Consider the following 23448-nt stretch of genomic DNA (forward strand, 5'->3'; position numbering starts at 1 on the left):
GCACAAGTACCCTTTAAATATGAGATCTCGCCTTACCTAAAAAAAATTAAGGATGTTGCGTACATGTTCAGTAGCAGCTTTACAAAATTAATTAATAAAACATTAAAAAATGGTAACAAAAAAAAAACCAATGAAATTCGGAAACCTTGCTCATGTGTTGTAACGCTGCTGATGTATAACCCGGGCATGCACGTGCATCTTCTCTGCTTGAAAACTTGTAAACAAACACTTGCGATCAGTTCATAAGATCAGCCAGATCATCGAGTACAGATTGAATCGTGAAATGTGATTAGCGACCAATACCGATCGATGGGAGCATCTCTACTTTTTCGTTTTAATCCATATTTGAATACTTTGGGGTAGGGCTGCACGACATTGGAAAACATTGCAATATATTTTTATTCTGCTATATATAAATACAATTTCACAAGATGAGTTAAATAACTATTTGGAAAGAATTGATCATTTTAGATTGATTGGGATGGTTCTGTACAGGAGTGCATATGCTTAAAATATAAGAAACAATCTACAAGCGTAGATAAATTCAATAAAGAAAAATATACCAATTAAATAAACAGTGTTTGGTTGTTTTCCAATGAGTTGAACTGTATTCAAATGTACAGTAATTGTACAGTAATTAAAAATACTGCAGTCTTCATTTTATAAACAATTAAATCATTATTAATTTGTCAAAGTTACAAACGATACAATTTCTTAGGCCTGAATGCTTTAAAAACGCTCCCAGCCAGAACCCTCAAAAAATACATGCAAAATGCTAAATTATTATCCAGACTCAACATTGCATATGCTCATGATGTGACTATTACTAATGATCACATTGTGATATCAATGCAGAAACGATATATTGTGCAGCCCTACTTTGGTAGGAAAACCAACGTGTGCTATATGTATTTACATACATTTTATAGTGTTTGCACTATATAAACTGATTTTCCCCCCCCAAAAATATCAAGAATGTTGTCATTTTACCCCACTATTACATTATTTTCATTTTGAGCACAATTGTTCTCATTTTATATACATTTAAGTAAATGTTTAAATGACATCTGGTACACCAAATGTTTAATGTGTGTGTGTATATATATATAATTTTTTTTTCTTTCTGTAAATTGTGTAGGTGATTTATTTGGTGTTTTCATTATTATTTATTGTGTACATTTTATTGTTTTTTTAAATATTGCTATTCTTTCTATTATTATTTGTAGTATTTTTTTTTTATGTTTTTACGTTTGCTAAACTTATTTGTGTACATATGTATGACTTTGATTTACAGCTTAATTTATGGAAACTCTTTTTCTATCAGAGTGAGCATTAATTAATTATCTTCATTATCAATAATTTACCAATTTAGTTATTTTGGTGAATTTAACTTCCTTCAGTGCCAAACAGTGGCTTCCTCTTTCAGTGCATATAAATAAACCCAAGCGAGGACTATATATCAATTTAGAAAGCGGATTTGAACCTCTTTTGTTTGTTGCAGTCCAGAGTTTAACACAACTTTCCACAGAGCAACAATTTATGTTTATTTTGTCTTCCTCTTAAGTGTCTTCTGGTTTCAGTTCATTTGTAAACATGAAGTTCATTGGGTTTAGCTTGAGTTTTGGTCCAGCAGGGGGTGTGATTTGCCTGCTGAAGGACGAACTCTTGTGCTCTGGGTGTGGGAGGCCCTGAACGACAGCAAGAGATAGAGAAGGCAGTGAAAAAAGGGAAAACGAAGAGTAAAATTGCTGCAGTCATGGACTTGCGCTCAGAACTGCTCAAGTCCATTTGGTATGCTTTCACAGCTCTGGATGTGGAGAAGAGTGGAAAGGTTTCCAAGTCTCAACTCAAGGTGAGCTGCAAATCTATTAATGCACTATGATGAAACCGTGATGAGAGGCTGAAAATTAGGCTTCCGTAGGAGGCTGATTTTTAGCTCTCTTAAAAGTAATCGAAGATATTCCTCAATGCGAAAGGATCAGTAAAAAAAGTATATATTTTTTGTCCTTTCTATGAAGTTGCTTGAACTGCCTGCAATGTGTTTCCTGTGTGATCAAATCATCAAGTCCCACATGGTCTAAATATCTAGGGCACAGTTTTTTTACTTGCCTATTTACACACCAGCCAACCTAAAGAAACCTGTTTTTGTTTTTTCATGCTAAAGCTGAATTCTATAATTAATGTTTTTTTTATTTTATATTATCCATGTCATTCTTAATATAATAATTTGCCATTTTGGATTGCAGTCTTGTGGTTTCTCATTTAGTTTTGCTAAATTACGTATTCATCAAACATTTGCATCTCCAATACATCTTGTTTTTTTATGTACAAACTTTTTTGCATGGGTGTATAAATGTGTATAAAAGTCCCATAAATGTGTTTAGTCCAGTCCGTATCCCTCAAGATGACCTGTTGTATTTGGTCATCTCTGACCAGTGGACGTTTGTGAGTATGAAGTGTAAATGGACTTAAACCGGTCAGCTTTATATCATCATCTTTGAGAATGGTGGCCACCGGATGTGTGTAGTGAGATCTATGTCTTCATAACACCTTGGTTTGGTCTACTCATCTCTAGTCCACACCGTCATTTTAAAGAAACATTTAGAGAAGTTAGAGCCTACTTAGAGAAGTCCAATCCAGCTCTACTTTAGCCGGAGGGCTATTCTGATGGTCCTTAAAATATTTTAAGGTAAATAAATATAACTTGCAATCCCATGATTGTGGATTTCATCAAACCTCTGTGTAATAGGGATAAACAGGCCTCTACTTCTGATCTGCTTGCTACTTTTTCAAGGTAGCAATAATGCTTGAATTATTTATGCTGAAGAGTTGAAAATCAGAATGCAGATGTGCTGCAAGAAACCGTTTTAAAAGACTGGAAATTTTAAAAGAAATGGTGACCAGTTGACTTGCACATAAATGCCGTGCCATGTTATTCTTCAAAATGGTTTTATTTGAAAAAGTTGCCAGCTGGATTTTAATTAAAAAAGAGTTAATGATAGGATCATTATTTCAATGCTAATTGTGTTTGTGGCATGCATTGTTGCTAACCATTCTTTCTCTCAAAGCTAACTTATGTATGCAACTTTATAGAGGTTGTGAAAATGGTTTGGGGAGCAAACCATGTCTAAACCATATAAACAATGGAAAAAAGCTGGCGTCAACTTTACAAACTGGTTTGAGTTTTGCATTAATGCAAGATCTCAGCCACAGATCAATGCAACCCTTGATGGGAAAACAATTGTAGAGAACACAATTGAACACAAAAGAGTAACACTGGCCACAACCAATACACACTGCAATCAAAGCTAGAGAATGCCCAGCCTGACATTAGTGTACTGCTTTAGCTTTTTTCCAAGGCAATCTCCTCTTTCATTCTTTGACATCTTTTTTTTTCCCTAATGTTTCTTGTTATTTCTTTGTAATTGTAAATTTAAGTAAAAATGGTTTATACACTTAATTATTTTTATTGTACATTACCAGTCACATATTTAGAAAGAAGTCATATCGGCTCACCAAAGCTGCATTTATTTATAAATGTTTATTTATTTCTGTGATTCAAAACCGAATTTTCTGACATGATCTATCATAAATTATTCTAATATTGTGATATGATGCTTAAGAACCATTTCTTACATCAGCAGTGTTAAAGTTGTGCTGATCCATGGTTTTAGAAACCATGATACAATATCATTATATTTACATTTTAACTATTATTACCTTTTTATTAAAGACAAATTAAAATGATCCGATGTGACTGTAAACAATCTACAATGTTACAGAAGAAAAAATAACATTGCTATTTTGAACTTTCTATAGATCAGAATTCACAAAAAAAAGTAAAACAAAGCAGAACTACAGGTTTCATCAGTGCTAAGAACCTTTATTAACAATTATATGCTAATGATAACATAAAACAGCCAAATCTGCATGCTAGAATAATTTCTTAAGGATTGTGTGACCCTCAACACTGCAATAATGATTTTGAAAAGTAATTCAAAATTTAAATAACATTTCACAATATTTTTGATCCAATAAATACAGCCTTGATGAGCAGAAAGACTTTTTTAAAACATTGAAATAGATTGTTTCCAAACATTTTGCCTGGTCTTGAGTAATAAAAGTGTAGTGCATATGAAACGTCTAATTTAACACACACCTGTTGCTCTGCAGGTCTTATCTCATAATCTGTACACAGTTTTGAAAATCCCACATGAAGCGGCGGCTCTTGAGGAACATTTCAGAGATGATGACGATGGTCCCGTGTCCAGCCAGGGGTACATGCCCTACCTCAACAAATACATCCTGGACAAGGTATGCTCTCTTTGGTTTTCAGACAGTGGCTTTATATGTTTATATGTTGTTTGTGCATGACTGTACAGTTCATCTAGCACTCAAAAACTGTATATTCTTCACTTTTATGGCAGCCATCTTTATCTAACTTAGAGATAAAAATGAAAATGTACTTACTATTTACTCACCCTCAAGTGGTTTCAAACCTTTATTAGTTTATTTCTTCTGTTGAACACATAAGAAGATATTTTACAGAAGGCTGAAAAACTGTAACCATTGACTTCCATTGCATAAACTAATACAATGGAAGTCAATGGTTACAGGTTTTCAATAGTTTTCAAAATATCTTTTATGTTGACAGGACAAAGAGACTCATAAAGGACTGAAACAAGTGAAGGGTGAGTAAATGATGGCAGAATCTTCCATTTTTGGGTTAACTGTCCTTTTAACATCAATGAGATTTCATCGTTTTAAACCCGTTTTTCTTTTTTCAACAAATATTATTTATTTTATTGTGAGTTTTTCAGTCAATACAAGACTAACAACCAATCACAAATCTGTTGTGTGAATGAAACTGAACTACAGTTGTCTGTCACATACACAGCAGGAAAGAGTCATTCTGTGTTGCACATACACATCTGGGCTGTTCAGTCTTTTCATGTGTGGTTTGAGTAACTTGCAGATATGAGCCGTGTGTTATCTGAAGTTCACTGTCCTCCTCCAGAGCCACTCAGCATTTTTATGGTTTGCACGCATCTCAAATGCTTGCACTTTCTGACCTACTTACAAAAACCTAGTCATTTTTAAAGATTGAATGGTGCAAATTGCTAATTAATTTGGGGTCAATTCTGACACCATTTTTATTTGCTTCTAAAAACGTGAGACTCTGAATTCAGAATTGGCTTGAAAAAAAGCACTGCATAAAGCATGAGGGTGTCTAGGCTGGACACCGAAACTGATGGATGTGTGTGACACTTTTGTCATGTTACACTTGTGTCTTTTGCAGTGCCTCACATGTGAGTGTTGTGTTTTAAAATGCCATGTCAAATGAAAGGAATTTAAACTTTTGCATACAGCGCCACTCATCAATGTCCATTCCAAAGCAGTGGACCAATCAGAAGAGTTTAAAGACAGGACAAGTGTTCCAAGCTTCTCTTTACTGTAGCAAGTTAGCACTCCATTCCTTAATGCTGCATATCATGTTTTTATGCAAAGATTCATTGTGTGGATAGTCTTAAAGGGAATATAGGCTTGACTTCATTTGTAGGTTCACTTCTGACCACTTCCAGAGATTTCCAAGTTGGTATCGCTGAAGCCCGGAGACTTCTAAGTGGCAGGAACTGCCACAGGTGGACTGGGTTTAGGGTTGGTGTAAGTGTAGATCCCAATCATTAAATCAACGAAAACTCCAGGTTTGTACAGCCCACTTGGAGCTGGCTCTGACCTCCTTTTATACACGTCTTGAGATTCATGAATGCTTCATTCTGTAATTCATTGTGTAAACATTATGGAATATGTTTTTGAACCAGATGGATTTAAACGTTGTTGTCTGAAATCGCTATTTTAGGGTGATTCAAGTATACGTTGTCAGCCATTAAATTATTTATTATTTACACAGGTCAATTCAAGTACATCTATAGCACTTTTCGTAACTATTGTTCCAAAGCATTAGAGCCACAGGATTAATCGAAAAAAGATTGCGATCTCTATTCGATCCCCTAGACTATCTTAATCCAGCATTTTTAAGATTCTGCCAATCATATTTTCAAGTTCAGGAGAGAAGCAAAAGCGGCTGCGGTCTTCACATTGTTTTATATACGCTTAGCAACATAGACACCTTCAAATGGTGTTGAATGAGTTGCATACTGTATTTATAAGGTATAATTCATCCAAAAATGTAATTTCTCTCTTCATGTAATAATATATTCGCGGCCTCAAAATCACACGTGACGCGAGCCGACCGTGAGCAGTTACCATCAGTGTTGCCAGATTAGAAATGGCAAAGTATCGTACCAGAACTTCAAAATTATCATATTTGGAGGAAAATTATCGTACACGAGTCAAACAGAGAGTATACAGCTATTATCTAGACACATAGTGTTTTGATGCAATGTGCAAATTACCACAATACATTAAAAAAACTAGGCATACCTTAGTGGGAAGGTTCAAACTCCACCTCTGAGTTACTACCATCGAATGTTGCATGTTGCCAGATGTTGAGGGATTTATTTTGCTGTACAAATTGGATGCCGTCAAGGACTGCAAAATAGTGCTAGCAGTGCACCCTCCCGAATTTTTAACACACTCTGAGGTGTGCATGCTTTGTTTTGATGAGATTAATTTTGAAAAAAAACACGTTCACATGTTCGCATTTGAATGGGGGGAAAAAACGAGAACATCAAGGAAAAACTCCCCTTTCCTTCTCACCTTCCTTTACAGCACTAATTGTTTTAACATTATTGCTTAAAAGGTCGACCTCAAACTGAATACTACTGACCTAACCACGGGCACACGCAGCAGGAGCGTTAACTCGTGAGAGAGGGCCATTCTCCACGTTGATTGGCTGAGAAGATGAACATAAGATGAGATAGAAAACGTGCCTAACTCCACCCTCTCCTCAAAGACAGTACAGACAAGATGCAGCTAAATCAATAAGAAGCCCGAAGAATACAATGAAATTACTGCCCTAAAATTCTGAAATTATCTTACATTTATAAAAGTTTTCTCCTTATTGATCGTACATCGTACAGAGGTCGAAATTATTGTACAAATACGATAATTATCGTACGTCTGGCAACACTGGTTACCACAGAGAGGGAGGGCGCACGCCTGTAAATAAAGTCTACTGTAGTTAACAGAGCCTGCATAGGCTGTGAATAACAGGTAATAAAGTTGTAAATAACATGCAGTTTGTGTGATCGTTTGGGAGCTGCGGAGGAAGTACGAATCGCACTTAACAGTGAAAATTAAACTGAAAGTGCGCACATCATTTAAATAATCATATGGCATTTTAAATTTATGATCGCGACAGGCATTTGATATGTTTTTTCTTTCATGGCGAACACAAATTGTTGTGCATGAAAATAAATGTTTAACAGTGTCAGTATAACCACTCCAGTTTATGTAATGTTGAATATAATGCAAAAGAGAATCTGATAATGACAATTGTCTGATTTTACCAGTGAAAAAACAGGTCTAAAAATGTTGTCAATGACAGATTGCAAGCAAATGTCTCAAACATAATAAATCAACTTCAGAATTATTACTGGTTGTACTCTGATGTCATCACTTTACTGTGCATTAATGACCAGGACAAATTTAAAGTCTGTTCAGGTCCACCATTCAAAGTTTATACAAATTTTTGCATTTTCACCAACAGTAGACCTGCACATAATATTATTGTTCTTTTACCATATGTTTGAGAAACGGCAATAAAATCGTGCAGCTCTACAAAGCATCTTACAAAAGATGCTCATTAGTACATTATAATCAAAATAGGTTATGGTGTTGGGTATACAGTGGACAACCATATACAACATTAATCACATAAAATGTCTATTTACCATGATCTTTTATGTGAAGCTGCTTTGACACAATCTACATTGTAAAAGCGCTATACAAATAAAGTGAATTGAAATATATTATTAATTATGTTATCTGATAATTGAAATAATTAAGAACATAATTTTTGTATTGCAATTCACTTCACATTCATGCTGCTGGTCATAAGGGTTTGAATCAGTGCCTTTGACTATTTTCTTGCATTTTCCTTGTTTTCTGCAGTTATTTCTTTGTTTGGTTTTTGTAATCAGGCTTACAAATAAATCATATCAGGACTTGTGTTTATCGCCTTCCAAATAGAGGAGTTATCAGTATTTGAAAGTGGACAAAAGAGACTAATTAAAACAGCAGATGTATATCTCATTATCCAAAGCGTGTCCTAATACCAGGTTTGTAAAGAGGACCTGAATGTAGCAGTTTTAGAAAGTGAATTAGTAAGTGAATGTTTTAGGGGCAGTATGTTTTGTTGTTGTTATCATTAATGCGCTTTTATTTCTCGATAATGTGGCATGGTTTCTCACTAAGTGTTTGTCTGCTGTCTGTAAGGTGGTGGAAGGCACGTTTGTCAAAGAGAATGTGGATGAGCTCTGCTGGACTCTTACTGCCAAGAAGAACTATCGACCCGAGGGAAAGAGTATTTTACCTGCTAAAGACGCCTTCCGCCTCTGGTGCCTGTTCATATTTCTCTCGGAGGACCGATATCCTCTGGTCATGATCCCTGATGAGGTGAGAATCATGAGGGATGACTTCTTGTGTCTGTACATAAAATAATAATATCTCATTTAGTCATTTGAATAGATTTTTTAATGCTTTAAATAATCATAAGCCTGTGTGCAGTGAGGCAAGAGATGTTTCATTACTTGGATGGTTAAATAGTGGCTCCAAATGTTATTGGAAAATTAATCCACACTTCTAAATGTACCATTTAAAATCAAAACGATTTGCATCTGGGTAGCACTTAGCAACAAGGTGCCGGTTGTTTACATTTGTCAATGCATTCAGTTGTAAAATATTTTCACCGCATTTATTTATTTAAAACTTTCATGTTCATGTTCGTTCCTAGCAGGGTTATATTTTCTATTTTTACAAATGAAACAAACCACAAATTAACCATGGTTTTACTGCACAACCCATAGCAGTATTGTATTTGTAATAAATCTGGTTTCAAAAATGGTAGGGTTTAATGCGCTAAAATATGTTACTATATTTGTACTATCATAAATAGTTAATTTTCATAAGGGAAGGGGGTGTATTTACCCTGGTATTGATTAGCTTTTTTAGCATGCATGGGCTAATGTTTAGCATTTTCATTTTAACCGTATCTTTGTTGTATTTTACCTCAAATAAATTCCATAAAATTTATCTTTTTAATCAACCATAAATATAAACTTTCACCGTAATGGAAAAACCATCATCTATTATTACTCTTAATGTTGTAAATATGCTTTTAATGTCAAATAACGTTAGCAATACAAATAAAAATGTTTGTGTCGGAGGAAGGGTTGTACTGGTAACATCGATGTCGTATTCTGGTAACACAGACAAAACATATGTCGGTAGGCTATATCATGGTGTTAGTCTACCGCGAAATATGCCAAAACAACCGGTTTAGTCGCTGAAGCTGTGTATTGGAAAATCATACTTACGTAATTTTGGTAATTCGGTAACGTTACTATGTTTTTCGATGACAGATCAGACGCGCGCGAAATTCCGTTCAGTGATGCCGCGCAATCAACAAACCGTTTAACGGTGTTTGTCTAAACGCCTGTGATTGGCTACTGCGTTCCTAAACTCAACAGAAAACACATGTGATTGGTTGTAAGATCAAATGCAATCCGTAACAAACCGCCTACACAACATTAAACGTTTATGAATGCTTGAAAAACATTAACAACAGATTCTCTGAACAGTCCAGGTCTCTTCAAACATTTAATCCAAAAAAGAATGCCAAGTCCTTCATCAAAGTCCTTATTGCTTTTATGTTTGTTGATCCCTCAATGGACTCAAAATACAGATTCATTTTAAATCTTAAAACAAAGTTTTATATTTATGAAATGTACTTTTGTGGATATGAAATTAAGTTAACAAAAAATAAGCTATTTAGATTTATTTGGATGCATTTTTACCACAAACCCTAATTAATGTTCGACTGTGTCTAGTGCAGGGATGCCCAAACTAGGGCCTGTGGGCCAAAGTTGGCCCATGTCAAACTTTAATTTGGCCCACCATCCCATCTGGGAAGAGACGGAGAACAAAAAAGCTAACTTTAAATGAATGTTTCAAGTAAATGTTGGAAATGAGTCAGATTTATTTTAAATGTACATACTTTCATTCAACAGATAGAAGACAATACAGGAGACATTGGCGAACATGAACATTTTTTATAAAATGTAAAAAAGTATAATGTTAATAAACTGCTAATATTATTAAAGTGGTTTTTCTGCTTGTTTTTAAATTATATGAAATAAATTAGGAAATTACCCACGGCAACTTTAATATAATACAGTTTGGCATATTTACATTTGTCCCACAGCCATCAAACAATTACATTTTTGGCCCTTCATAAGAAAAAGTTTGAGCACCCCTGGTCTAGTGCCTTACCTAACAAATTGAGCATTTAAAATGTAGCTAATTAATATAAATGCTACATAAATATTGTTAATTTGGCTATACTCATCGTTATTTAACCCTAACAGACAACCTGGTTTGAATTATAACAAGACATTCAGAGAATTACGATATATTGTTCAAAATGAAAACCTATTTAGACACAACAGTTATTTCTTTTGAATGCACTATTTCACTGACTTCATACAGTCTCAAAAATGGAAGTAGCTGGTTTAAAGTCATTGTAAAAGTGGCTCAGAAATGTAAAGTTAGTTCCAAAGGGGAAAAAAAGACTCATTTTTATGTGGTTTCAATTCTTGTTTTCACCTAGAAACGACGTTTCTAGGTATGACTTAAGTGTCTAAATACATTTTGGGAGCACTAAAAAGTATTAAAATAGTATGGGTTTTGTACCATCATCTGTCTGTTGACTGTTTATTTGTGAAAACTTGTAAATCACGTCAGACCTTGTTGTTAACCACAGGGCTACCAGCTTTATTATTTTCAGCTTTCTATGATGCTAAAAGTGCGTATTTTAATAACGTAAATTCAGTTTATTTTAAAATATTTTCACAAAAAACAGTTTCTTTAAATTGCTATAATAAATTAGCATGCTACTGTTTTTATTTTTGCTCTAATCAAATAGATGCTGCCTTTGCTGAGCAGAAGACAGCTTGCTTCTAAGACTTTAAACTCTTACTAATCCCGATTTCAACATTTTTGGTTAAAAACCTTCAAGTATTTTAGTTTCTGACAAAATGATTAAATCCGAATCTGCTAGTAATTTCTCATGTTAATCTTCATTTTGTCTGCCTTTAATTGAGAATTAATAAACACTGCTTTATGCAGTTTACCCTGCTCTTTAAATAGTTGTTGTCAGGAAACAGTAGTGGTATTGCTGTCACTGCAGATACAGTGAGCACTAAACTGCATTATACATTTAACTGATAAAGTGATATTGAAGGTTTTGCAAACACTTTAGGAACTGTTTTTACATGGTTAAAAATAACCTGTCATTTTCTATCTCTCTTTGATGCATCTGTGCTGAATGTGCTCATTTTCCCACCACCCTTGTGCCATTTCTTGTCTTACTGCTCGGTTGATTTCCTGTGCCTCATTTTGCAACTGTTGGTATATGTAACTTGTGACGGTTTCACACAAGAGAAGTTAGACAGAATGGAGTAAAACATGCTCCAGTACAGTTAGTACTTGCAATATTTAAAATAAAAATCAAGCATTATTTTGATGTACACATAAAAAAATGCTAGTTTAAAATAAGAACAATCCCAATTATTGTGTTGTGTAATTTGAAATATAAACATTTTTAATTATTTGAAGCATTTTAAGCACAATCCAGCATTTTTAAATCAATATTTGTGGGTTGGTTGGTTGATAAAAGCAGCGCCTGTTCTTATCGTCACAGAATCTCTCACTAAAAGTTTTAGCTTTTTTTTCACAGGTTGAATATTTGCTCAAAAAGTTCTGCATGGCCATGAGTGTTGAGCTAAACTATGTAGAACTGGAGGACTTCATTTCCCAAGATTCTGTTCAGCAGAATGGCTTCACTGTGTGGACATTTTTGGAAATGATGAATTCTGGGAAACTCACGCGGAGCATTGCCAAAGAAACCATCAGCATGGCTATTGAGGAGGTGTATCGGGAAATAGTGGGCGATGTGCTGAAAGAGGTATAGCGTTATTTGTTTGTATTCATATTTTTATTGATCTGTATTTTGTTTGTTTTTTTACTGTAAAAAAAAACTAAAAAAGAAAACTGTAAAAAAAAAAATCATAAAAAGAAAAAATTGATTGTGAATTGTTTAATACAATTTAAGAACATTTTAACTAAATTAAATGTGGTGCCAAAGAATCATTTATTATATTTTAATATAATTGTTAATGTTAGAACATCTGTGCTCAGCCTTTTTGGAACTGCATCCACTGTGTAAAACATATGTCGGAATAGTTGGCGGTTCATTCCGCTGTGGCGAGCCCTGATAAATAAGAGACTAAACCGAAGGAAAATGAATGAATAAATGAATGGATAATTCAATGGAACAGCACATGCACACAAAACGCACACAAAAAGATACCACTTGAAAATTCAGTTTCTGTGGTTTTACAATTTTTATAGTTGTGTTTCCGAGTAAAATGTCATTTTTATTTTATTCTGTAGACTACTGATGATGTTTCTTCCAAAAATAGAATTTATTTTATTTTATTTTATGCATAAAATGACAAAAAAAGGTGTCGTGTTTTCAGACATGTTTGTATTCATGTTTACAAAGCAAACATTTTAATTTCAGATCAATATTTGGGGAAATAACCTTGGTAAATAAATTAGATTAGAACTTTAATAAATGTATTAGATCTTTTATTGAGTAAAACTATTATGAATATTTTATATTTTAAATTCAGTAAATCCAGAGAATCATCAAGTGGCCTCTAAATATAAATACTGGCCACTTTATTAGGTACACCTTACTAGTACCCCCTTTTGCCTTCAGAACTGCCTTAATCCTTCGTGGCATAGATTCAACAAGATACTGGAAATATTCCTCAGAGGTTTTGGTCCATATTGACATGATAGCATCACAGTTGCTGCAGATTTGTCGGCTCCACATCCATGATGCAAATCTCCCATTCCACCACATCCCAAAGGTGCTCGTTTGGATTGAGATCTGGTGACTGTGGAGGCCATTAAAGTGAACTCATTGTCATGTTCAAGAAACCAGTTTGAGTGGATTCACGCTTTATGACATGGTGCATTATCCTGCTAGAAGTAGCCATCAGAAGATGGCTACACTGTGGTCATAAAGGGATGGACATGGTCAGCAATATTACTCAGGTAGGCTGTGGCATTGACACGATGTTCAGTTGGTACTAATGGGCCCAAAGTGTGCCAGGAAAATATCCCCCACACCATTACACCACCACCAGCAGCCTGAATCGTTGATACAAGGCAGGATGGATCCATGCTTTCATGTTGTTGATTGGCAAATTCTGACCCTACCATCCATGTGTGGCAGCAGAAATCAAAACTCATCAGACCAGGAAACGTTTTCCAATCTTCTATTGTCCAATTTTGTTGAGCCTGTGTGAATTGTAGCCTCAGTTTCCTGTTCTTAGCTGACAGGAGCGGCACCCGGTGTGGTCTTCTGCTGCTGTAGCCCATCTGCCTCAAGGTTAGACATTGTGTGTTCAGAGATGCTCTTCTGCGTACCTCGGTTGTAACGAGTGATTATTTGAGTTACTGTTGCCTTTCTATCAGCTAGAACCAGTCTGGCCATTCTCGTCTGACCTCTGGCATCAACAAGGCATTTGTGCCCATAGAACTGCCGCTCACTGGATATTTTCTCATTTTTGGACCATTCTCTGTAAACCCTTGAGATTATTGTGTGTAAAAGTCCCAGTAGATCAGCAGTAAAAAAAAATCCCAGTAGATCAGCATACTCAGACCAGCTCGTCTGGCACCAACCATGCCACGTTCAAAGTCACTTAAATCAGCTTTCTTTACCATTCTAATGCTCTGTTTGAGCTGCAGCACATAATCCTGACCATGTCTACATGCCTAAAGGCATTGAGTACTGCTGTGTGATTGGCTGATTAGAAATTTGCATTAACAAGCAGTTGGACAGGTGTACCTAATAAAGTGGCCGGTGAGTGTATGACACTAATATAAAATAGCTGTATTCGAGTTACTAAGAACATTCAAAAACTGTGTGCACATCTGTAAGTGTCTATGGGTGTATTTGATTTATTCAATAAATCATGCTTCTTGACTCAGGGATACCTGTGGAAGAAAGGTCAGCTGAGGAGAAACTGGACAGAGCGCTGGTTCACCCTGAGACCCAGCACTTTATTATACTTCACCAGCGAAGACCGCAAGGACCACAAAGGCAACATTCAACTGGATGGAAACTGTTGTGTAGAGGTAAGGTGATAATGTGGTTAGAAATGGTATCAGTGGCCTTGACGTGTGTGAGACACGAGGCTTGTCAGCATTAATAGTTGCTTATTGGCAATGTGGTTGATGAGCTGTTTCCTTCTCGGACAATTAATTTGCAAAAAAAAGGTTAGGTTTTTTTTTCCAGGAGACCACTATTTAAAAAAAAAAATTTAACCCTTAATGACCCTCACACCTTAAAGGAACACTCCATTTAAAAATAGGCTTATTTTACAACTGCCCCTAATTTCACCCTTTTTTTTAATCCATTTACTGATTCTTAGCTTAGCATAGATAATTGAATCAGATTAGACCATTAGCATTTCGCTCAAAAAAATTACTAAAGAGTTTTTAGCTGCAGCAGGGCAATGATACTATGCAGATTTTAAATGGTGGTTCAAGAGTAGGGCTTGGTGCTTGGCACTATTTTTAGCTGCTGTGTGATATCATTGCACGTGCTACAGCCATGGTACAGCAGAAAAGTTCCTTGACTATTATGCTGGAATGACAGTATAGTTCAGGCCCTGGGCATTTTACGGACTGTTGGCCATATGCGGCCCGCTGGACTTCTTTAATCAGGCCACTTAAAGTACTTATTTTATTTAAATTCAACCGCAAACAGGGCCTTGCAATGCACAGGTCTGATATTGCGAGTCAACATAAGGGCACTTTCACATTTAGCATCTTTTACGCACTCAGTTTTGTTATTTCAAATGGAGATGCTCAGAGTCAGAGCGCAAATAGGAAGCGAATCACAATGAGTCATGTGGCAGGAACCAACTAGGCAGCTTCACACTTTGTATGGAATTACACAGTAATAAAAGTAGACTAATTATCTCAGATTAACGATACAGATCCTCTCTCAGTGATGATCATTACATCACATATCCACCTCACGTTCAACCTGACTTCAGTGCTCCTGTTTATCCCAACACAGGCTAGAATTCTCTCACTGAACATTCAGTCATTTTCTTTTCGGCTTAGTCCCTTTATTAATCCGGGGTCGCCACAGAGGAATGAACCGCCAACTTATCCTGCATATGGTTTACACAGCGGATGCCCTTCCAGCAGCAACTAATCACTGGGAAACATCCAAATACATACACTACGGACAATTTAGCCTTCCCAATTCACCTATACCACATGTCTTTGGACTTGTGGGGAAACCGGAGCACCCGGAAGAAACCCACATGAATACAGGGAGAACATGCAAACTCCACACTTAAACGCCAACTGACCCAGCAGGGGCTTGAACAAGCGACCTTCTTGCTGTGAGGCGAACGTGCTACCCACTGCGTGCTACCGACTTATTTATTGAATAAATAAATAAAAAAATAAAAATTAACTAAGGTAAGGCAATAAAACAGACAACCCCGTGGCATTTATGTGAAGTTGATATTGTGATGCTGGTCTTTAAAATAGTTTTTGTGTAAAATTGATTCTTTTTTTTAAACGTTACAGTTTTTATGAATGTTTATATAACAGTTTCACAGATTTTTATTTATTTATTTTTTTGTGGTCCCTTGGACAAATTAATTGCCCACCCCTGGTATAGTTCCTTGCCATATCAGTCTAGAAAATAGCAACTTTTCCATTGTTTTCAGTACACAATGTAACTTTAGAAGAGTCGAGCTTTAAATGAGAAAATGATTGAAACCAAAGTCTCTTTAAGACAAGTCATTTCACTTGGCGGCCATCTTTGAAACGCCTCTTGGGCAGTATGCTCAGGCATTCTGTCTGACTGGAGAAACATCAAATTCTCCAAAATGCTAGCCAAGCTTACTAAGCTTTTTTAAATGTTGTATTAGGAAACAACAATAAAATGAAACAACAACAGTCCCTTTAGTTTTATTTCTAAATGTTTGAATCACACAAAATCTGCAGAAACTCCCCCTGAGAATTGTCAGCCTATAGCGATCGATGATTGGCTCCTGTACCAGAATTCGGGGCTTCATTCGGCATATTGACCGTTACACTTACCCCTATTTAAAACTATACGAGTGACATGTCTTGTGTATTCTAGTGTCTTTGTCGAAACTCTTTCGTCATTTTGAGTGAGATGCTAATGGTCTAATCCAATTCAATAAACTATGCTAAGATAAGCTAAAAGTGCTTCCACCAGACACTGATAGCAGCTGAATGTATTCAAAACTCCTTAGCTCTAGGGGAGTTGTAAAATGAGCCTATTTTCCAAATAAAGTGGAGTGTTCCTTCAAAAAAATCCTAGCAGACAAAAATGTAAAATTAAATTTTGACAATTTGTGTGTTTTTAGAGTTGAAAATACATTTCTTTTTGTTTATATTTGCAATAGTGCATTAAAGCTCAGTGTAATGTTTGCTTTTGAGTGATTCAGTCTATGGTCTGAACAATAACTCTAAATATCCAATTGTAAATCCACTTTCTGATAGTAGTTGGTGCTTATAGAAAAGCAGAAATGCTGGAAGAAATATGCTTAATACTGAAAGATAAAAATAGACTGACCCCCTTTAAATCTTTAGTGACCCCTAGTGTGTGTCACAGATTTCAAGTTGAGACCTGGTGCAGTTACAAACTGAGCTGCATGCAATGCTTTTTAATGCAGATACCGAACCCTACCCTTCACGGTGATGTCACAAGCACCTTTGAGTGCAAGTGTCTGACACTGCGATACATGCAGTTTCAGCTTGTATAATCAAGGCTGCATCCAGACACTATTGGCTACTGTAATGAATGTAATGATGCTGTAATTATGTATGTAATATTGCTTTATGTTGAAGGTTCTTCCTGACAGAGATGGGAAGAGGTGTATGTTCTGTCTAAAGACGCTCACCAAGACTTATGAACTCAGCGCATCAGACACCAAACAGAGGCAGGAGTGGACTACAGGTCTGCACACAATATCATTTGGCTTATTAGTCATTTGTGAGGTCGTTTATTTTACTTCAAATATGACTGTATAAACTATAAAGAGGTGATTATTTTCCCTGATTTCCCTCAATCAGTCACTGCTGTAATCTTTACATTTTGCAGATGTTGCTATTTAAACTTATTTAAACATATTTGTTTTTTAATTGTCGTCTCATCACTGTGGTTTTCTGGTGTAATGCCTTGTCAGGGGAAACCTATGACATTTCGAAGGTTGAACTTTTACTCACTCGATGTTTCGTGAGACCTTCTAAAATGAAACTGCAAACAGGAAAAGCTTTTTTTTTTTTCTTTCAAAGTGTGATGGACTTTACCTTGTTAACTTTCACCTTGTGGATCATAGAATTGATTTAAAAATGTCTAGAATATCATGATTATAATAAGATGGTCTTTTTAAAACTTCAGCATAATATAAATGACCTGCAACAAAGACTATAGCAAGCGTTAAAAACATATCACCTCAAAACAACTTCTTAAATGTAGCATTTATTATTTATTTTTAATTGCATATAAAATAACCATCCGTTGGATTACAGAGTTTAACATAATTGAATTAATAAACTTTGTGACTGATATTTGTTAGTTAAACAATAATGAAACCAAAAAGGACAAGGTTTTTGAAGAGTTCTTATTATGCATTAAAAAAGGTCATATTTTGGTTTTAGAGGTCTCCAACATTAGTCTGATATGCATGCAAGGTCAAAAAACACGTTCATTGTCTTGTAATATGCATTTATTTTCAACTAATTATCCCAGCGACTCCCGTATGATTCATTCAGCAATTCATTTGTTCCCAAACCCCTCCCTTAGCGCGATGTTAATCTGCGTGGATTGGTCTGATGAGCAAGTCTGTTGCGTTTTGTCGGTTGCGTTCAGCGCGAGACCGAGAGAAATGCCCAGCACGGCTCATCAGCAAGTAGTCAGCGTCGCGCTTTCAACCTGGCTTTAGACACGATATGAGAATATAAAGAGTTAACCAGATGTAGTACAAGGTAAGGTAAAAAAATTTTTGTCCCAGTTAGGGAAATTCTTGTCCTCGGCTGCAGTCATCACAAACATGGAAAAACAAAACAAAACAAAAAACAATACAACCTACAAAAAACAAATATGTATTTCAATAAAAGTTACATGCCTCTCTCCATATATATATACACGTAAATAAGCAAAAACAGATACTCTGTCTAAACCACCACTATTATTTAATAGCTTAATACTCATAGGATAAAAAGAATTCTTATATCTGTTTAATCTACAGCAAAGTGCTCTGAACCTTTTCCCCGAAGGTAACAACTCATATTCCTTGTGGAGAGCATGTGATGCGTCACAAACTATTTGTTAAGCACATCTTAATGTGCTAACAAGAAACAAGCAGTTACAAGAAACAAAACACAATTAAATACATAATTTGCAAGCTGGTGAAAACAAAGAGGCCACCATTTTAATCGCACTGAAGTTACTTACACTTGTGAAATGGAGGATGGAACTGATCCATGAACTGTTTACTGTAAAGTTCCTGTCAAGCTCTGACAAAGTCCCATTTATCAATAGTCTTTTCTGATTCTTCCTCTAACAAACGGCCGATGAATCCCCCATTGTAAGTGTGTAGATTGCTGAAGCACTCATCAGAAAAATGACAGGAACGTGGCACAAGGCTGGGGCTATAATGCTATTATTGCAAAATTAAACTTTAACCACTGACTCTTCAGAGCCTCATCTTTGGGTAGGGAAAATAACACCAACTTTCCCTCACACTTTAGAGCACAGCGTCTAAGCGACTTGATTTAACCGGGATCTGCTACAGTGTCTTCCTCTTTTTCTTTCTACTGTGTTTGCGGGCGAGGCCGGGGTTTCAATTTTCCTGGCTCTGTGGGTGTGCAACAATTGGGCGGGGCTTGAGTTTAATATCAATGTCACGCCAGCACGGCTCAAGATTACTGTGACGTTTCTTTTCAAACCACTTCGAGTCGACTCTTTTATAGATGAATCAATAGTTTTAAACACGGTGCCCTTTCAGATTTAAGCCTTAGCTGGCTATTTCACTTCACTTAGAGCTGTGTTACACACTGCATAGAAGATAATTTTCAAAAACTCATAATAGGGGCTCTTTAAATGCTTCTTCTTAATTAATCTATTGTGTGAAATATGGAGCTGCGTCAATTTTGCCCCCAAATATGAAGGGCAAAGAATTTCTCATAGAATTTAACATACTACATATTATTTCTACAGCTGCTAATATCTATACTATATTCAAATCTTTTAACTGATTAAAACTTTGGAGCCAGATCAGTCTCAAAAATAATACATTTGCATTCATAAAATTCATAATTGCACAGCACAATTCATAAATGCACAACTCCAATTCATAAATGCACATCACAATTCATACATTCAGAAGTAATAAGGAAAAATATTTCCCAAATGCTCACACATTTGCATCTTGCATAAATAGATTTAAAAGGTTTACACAATTATGTATAAATGAAGTTCTTGGAATACTTTCCTCATGCATTTATGAATTATGGTATATGTGTTTATGAACCATGTTTTATTTTTAACTTTTTGCACCAGCTATCCAAACTGCAATCCGGCTGTATGTGGAGGGTAAAACATCTCTTCATAAGGACCTGAAGCTGAAACGCCGTGATCAACGGGAACAGAGGGAGAAGAGACGGGAGGCGAAGGAGCAGGAGCTGCAGCGTTTACGGGCCTTGCAGGAGGAGCGGGAGAGGAAGATGGCAGAGCTTGAGCTGCTGAAGGAGGCGCAGAGGCAAGCGCAGGCCATGCTGGAGCAAGACGAACAGCGCAGGCGACAACAACACGAACTGCTTCATCAGGCCCTGGAGATCCAGCTCAAAGAGGCTGAGGAGGTGAGTTCTGTCTGTCTGTCTATCTGTCTGTTTATCTATCTATCTATCTATCTGTCTGTCTGTCTGTCCGTCCTGTCCGTCCTCTCTCTCTTTCAGTTGTCCTTTCTGTCTGTTCTATCTCTGTTTGTTCTATCTCTTTGTCAGTTGTTCTGTCTGTCTGTCTGTCTGTCTATTTGTTGTTATATCTATTTGTTGTTCTATCTGTCTGTTGTTCTGTCACTCTCTCTGTTGTTTATCTATGTGTCTGTCTGTTGTTGTATCAATCTGTCTGGTGTTCTATCTATCTGGATGTTGTTCTATTTCTCTGTCTGTTGTTCTATCTATCTGTCTGTTGATCTATCTATCTGGCTGTTGTTCTATCTCTCTGTCTGTTGTTCTATCTATTTGTCAGTTGTTCAATCTCTTCGTTGTTCTGTCTAGCTGTCTGTTAATCTATCTATCTGGCTGATATTCTATCTGTCTGTTGTTCTATCAATCTGTCAGTTGTTCTATCTATCTCTGCTCTGCTCTGTCTGTTGTTTTATGTATCTCACTGTTGTTCCATTTCTCGCTGTTGTTCTATATCTGTCGTTCTATCTCTCTGTCTGTTGTTCTATCTCGCTGTTGTTCTATCTGTCTGTCTGTTGTTCTATAAATCTGTCTGTTTTATCTATCTGTCAGTCTATCTGTATGTCTAGTTCCATATGTCTGTCTGTCTGTCTGTCCGTCTGTCCGTCTGTCTATCTATTTTTTGCTTAGTCTATCAATTGTCTATTTAGTCATAGTTCTTTCCTTTAGTAAGCCCCATACATGCACTGGAAAAAAATCAACCAAAATTTTTTAGTTGAATCCAATCCAACTCCAAATCCACAATTTCTAGTAATTTCAACATACACCAGTCACACTAACTAAAAATATGAATAAAATAGTTTATTCTGATTCATCTGATTAACCTCGAAAGTAACATTAAAACATTTGTTGTCATGACTTTTTGTCATCATTTTTTATTTGTATGTTTTTGGTCCAAAACATTCAAACAAGACTTTTCAATGTCTCCATTCAAATGTACTTCCACAAATTAAAAACTTGACTACATGAATTTCAATTAATCAAATATTTGCTTCCTTACATTTAAATACAACATGTCTGCCTCGTGTTAGCTATCTCAGTTCAGATCACTTCAAATCCAGGAACTGAGTGAGTAAATCAAAAGCAATTTAAATAAATTTCTGGTTTAAAGATAAAGATTTCTGTGTGTGTGTGTGTGTGTGTGTGTGTGTGTGTGTGGGTGTGTGTGTGTGTGTGTGTGTGTGTGTGTGTGTGTGTGCAGGCACGAGCGAGCATGCAGGCAGAGATGGCGCTAAAGGAGGCTGAAGCTGAAAAACAGAGAACGCGTATCAGAGAACTGGAAGCCATGCAGCAGCGGCTAGAGGATGCGTTACAGCAGGAAATCAAAGCTAGACAGGACGAAGAAGCCTTCCGCTACGCACAAGCTCGGTGAGCAGCAGCACGCAAACACTGTTGAGTAATACACACATGTTCAGTGGGCTGAGAAACATCATAGTCTAAAAGTTCATCAGTATTAAATTGTGTCCGGTTAGGGAGGAATTAATCAAGAGGAAGTAACCAGAGGAAGTCGTGCACAGGAACAGGCTCTTTTAACATAAATATGTTTATTCAGGAAAATGAAAATGTGTGAATGCACTCTAAGAGGAAAAGTAAATTCTGTTTCTATTTACTAAAGACAATCACACTCTACTTCTGTTTCAAATCTATTCGCTATACAATACGTACATGCGAACCGCTTTTGTAAACAAAATACCTGTTGCATTTAAATGCGTACAAATGAATGCAGAAGTCTGATACCACATTGAATATAATGGATGAAAAAGATTCATTCATTCATTTTACTTTGGCTTAGTCCCTTTATTTATCCGGGGTCGCCACAGCGGAATAAACCAGCAACTTATTCAGCATATGTTTTTACACAGCGGATGCCTTTTACCGCAACCCAGCACTGGGAAACATCCATACACTATGGACAATTTAGTTTATTCAATTCACCTATAGCGCATGTCTTTGGACTTGTGGGGGAAACCAGAGCACCCAGAGGAAACCCACGCAAACACGGGGGAGAACATCTAAACTCCACACAGAAATGCCAATTGACCCAACCGGAGCTCGAACCAGCGACCTTCTTGCTGTGAGGAGACAGTGCTAACCACTGAGCCCACCATGAAAGAAAGATTCTATGTACTTGAAAATCTAATTTTAAGATTTGGAATGATAAAAATAAATCAAAAATATAAGATTCTTTAATGTATATATGAATTAAACACGTTTTCATAGTTCCTAGAACTATTGGTGAAATACTTTTTTTTTTTTTTGGCATGTGCACACAGTAGGAAATTAGAATGATTTTGGTCATACAAACATCATTTGAGAGTACAGAATTATCTCCTACTTCAGTAGGGTCTACCCCAGCCAAATAGGAACTACCAGTGGTATCCATCTCCATTCTCACAAACACATGCCACAATGAAAACAGGTTTGATCATGGTGTCCTCATCCTCCAGCTGCTGATTTTGTTGAACGTAGAGTTTCATGTTACTATCAGCTGACCTAGTTCACTTCAGAGTAGATGGTGTAAATGCAACCAGGAAAATTATTGTTCTCTAGTGGCTAGTTCCTCTAACAACCCAGTGCAAAAGCCTTTATTGATCATAGTCTCAATAATAGTGTTCTTGCTTCAAACTGAGCACAAAATGCTCCATTTCTATGTCAGTTTCTGTGTTAGTAGTTTATTTTTTAATGCACAATGATCTGCCCAAGTGTTGTAGTGCTTGATCGTGCTGTGTGGTTTACTGATACAGATTCTGATAATAAAAATATTCTAGTTCACTTAAGGTATTTGTTCAATCGATTCATTCATAAAAACTCCAATTAAACACAACTGAACCATCTCATTAAGGACATTAAGACATACAATGAACTTACTAGCAGATGTGTTACAGCAAGTTAGAGCTAAACTCTGCAGAACACCAGGCCTCCAGGACCAGTTTTACGCGCCTCTGCGTTAAAGGATTCATCTGAAGCACACCATAATCTATTGATACAAGGCTAGTCGATGTATATAGAAATCCACACCCAGGTATCGGACTCTGTATTTGCCGATACCCTTAGCCCAGGTATGAGAAACGGTAACAAAACCAGAAAAAGGGTCAATCGGAACATCTCTAAAAAAATTTTATTTTAAGGTTGGCCATAACATGGTGTAGATACTCCCACCAC

The 23448-nt window shown here is 36.2% G+C and overlaps 1 protein-coding gene across 1 annotated transcript; it reads left to right on the forward strand.

Moving 5' to 3' along the window:
- The first annotated feature begins 1449 nt into the window (after positions 1-1449).
- LOC130234139 (differentially expressed in FDCP 6 homolog) lies at positions 1450-21658 on the forward strand. The gene is made up of 8 exons (XM_056464423.1): positions 1450-1852; positions 4174-4314; positions 8401-8580; positions 11921-12148; positions 14248-14394; positions 17164-17272; positions 19880-20178; positions 21488-21658. The coding sequence occupies exons 1-8, from the start codon at positions 1757-1759 to the stop codon at positions 21656-21658; spliced, it is 1371 nt and encodes a 456-aa protein (XP_056320398.1). The 5' UTR covers positions 1450-1756.
- The last annotated feature ends 1790 nt before the right edge of the window (positions 21659-23448 follow it).

This window comes from Danio aesculapii, chromosome 8 (genome assembly GCF_903798145.1).
Source record: "Danio aesculapii chromosome 8, fDanAes4.1, whole genome shotgun sequence".
NCBI classification, from domain to species: domain Eukaryota; kingdom Metazoa; phylum Chordata; class Actinopteri; order Cypriniformes; family Danionidae; genus Danio; species Danio aesculapii.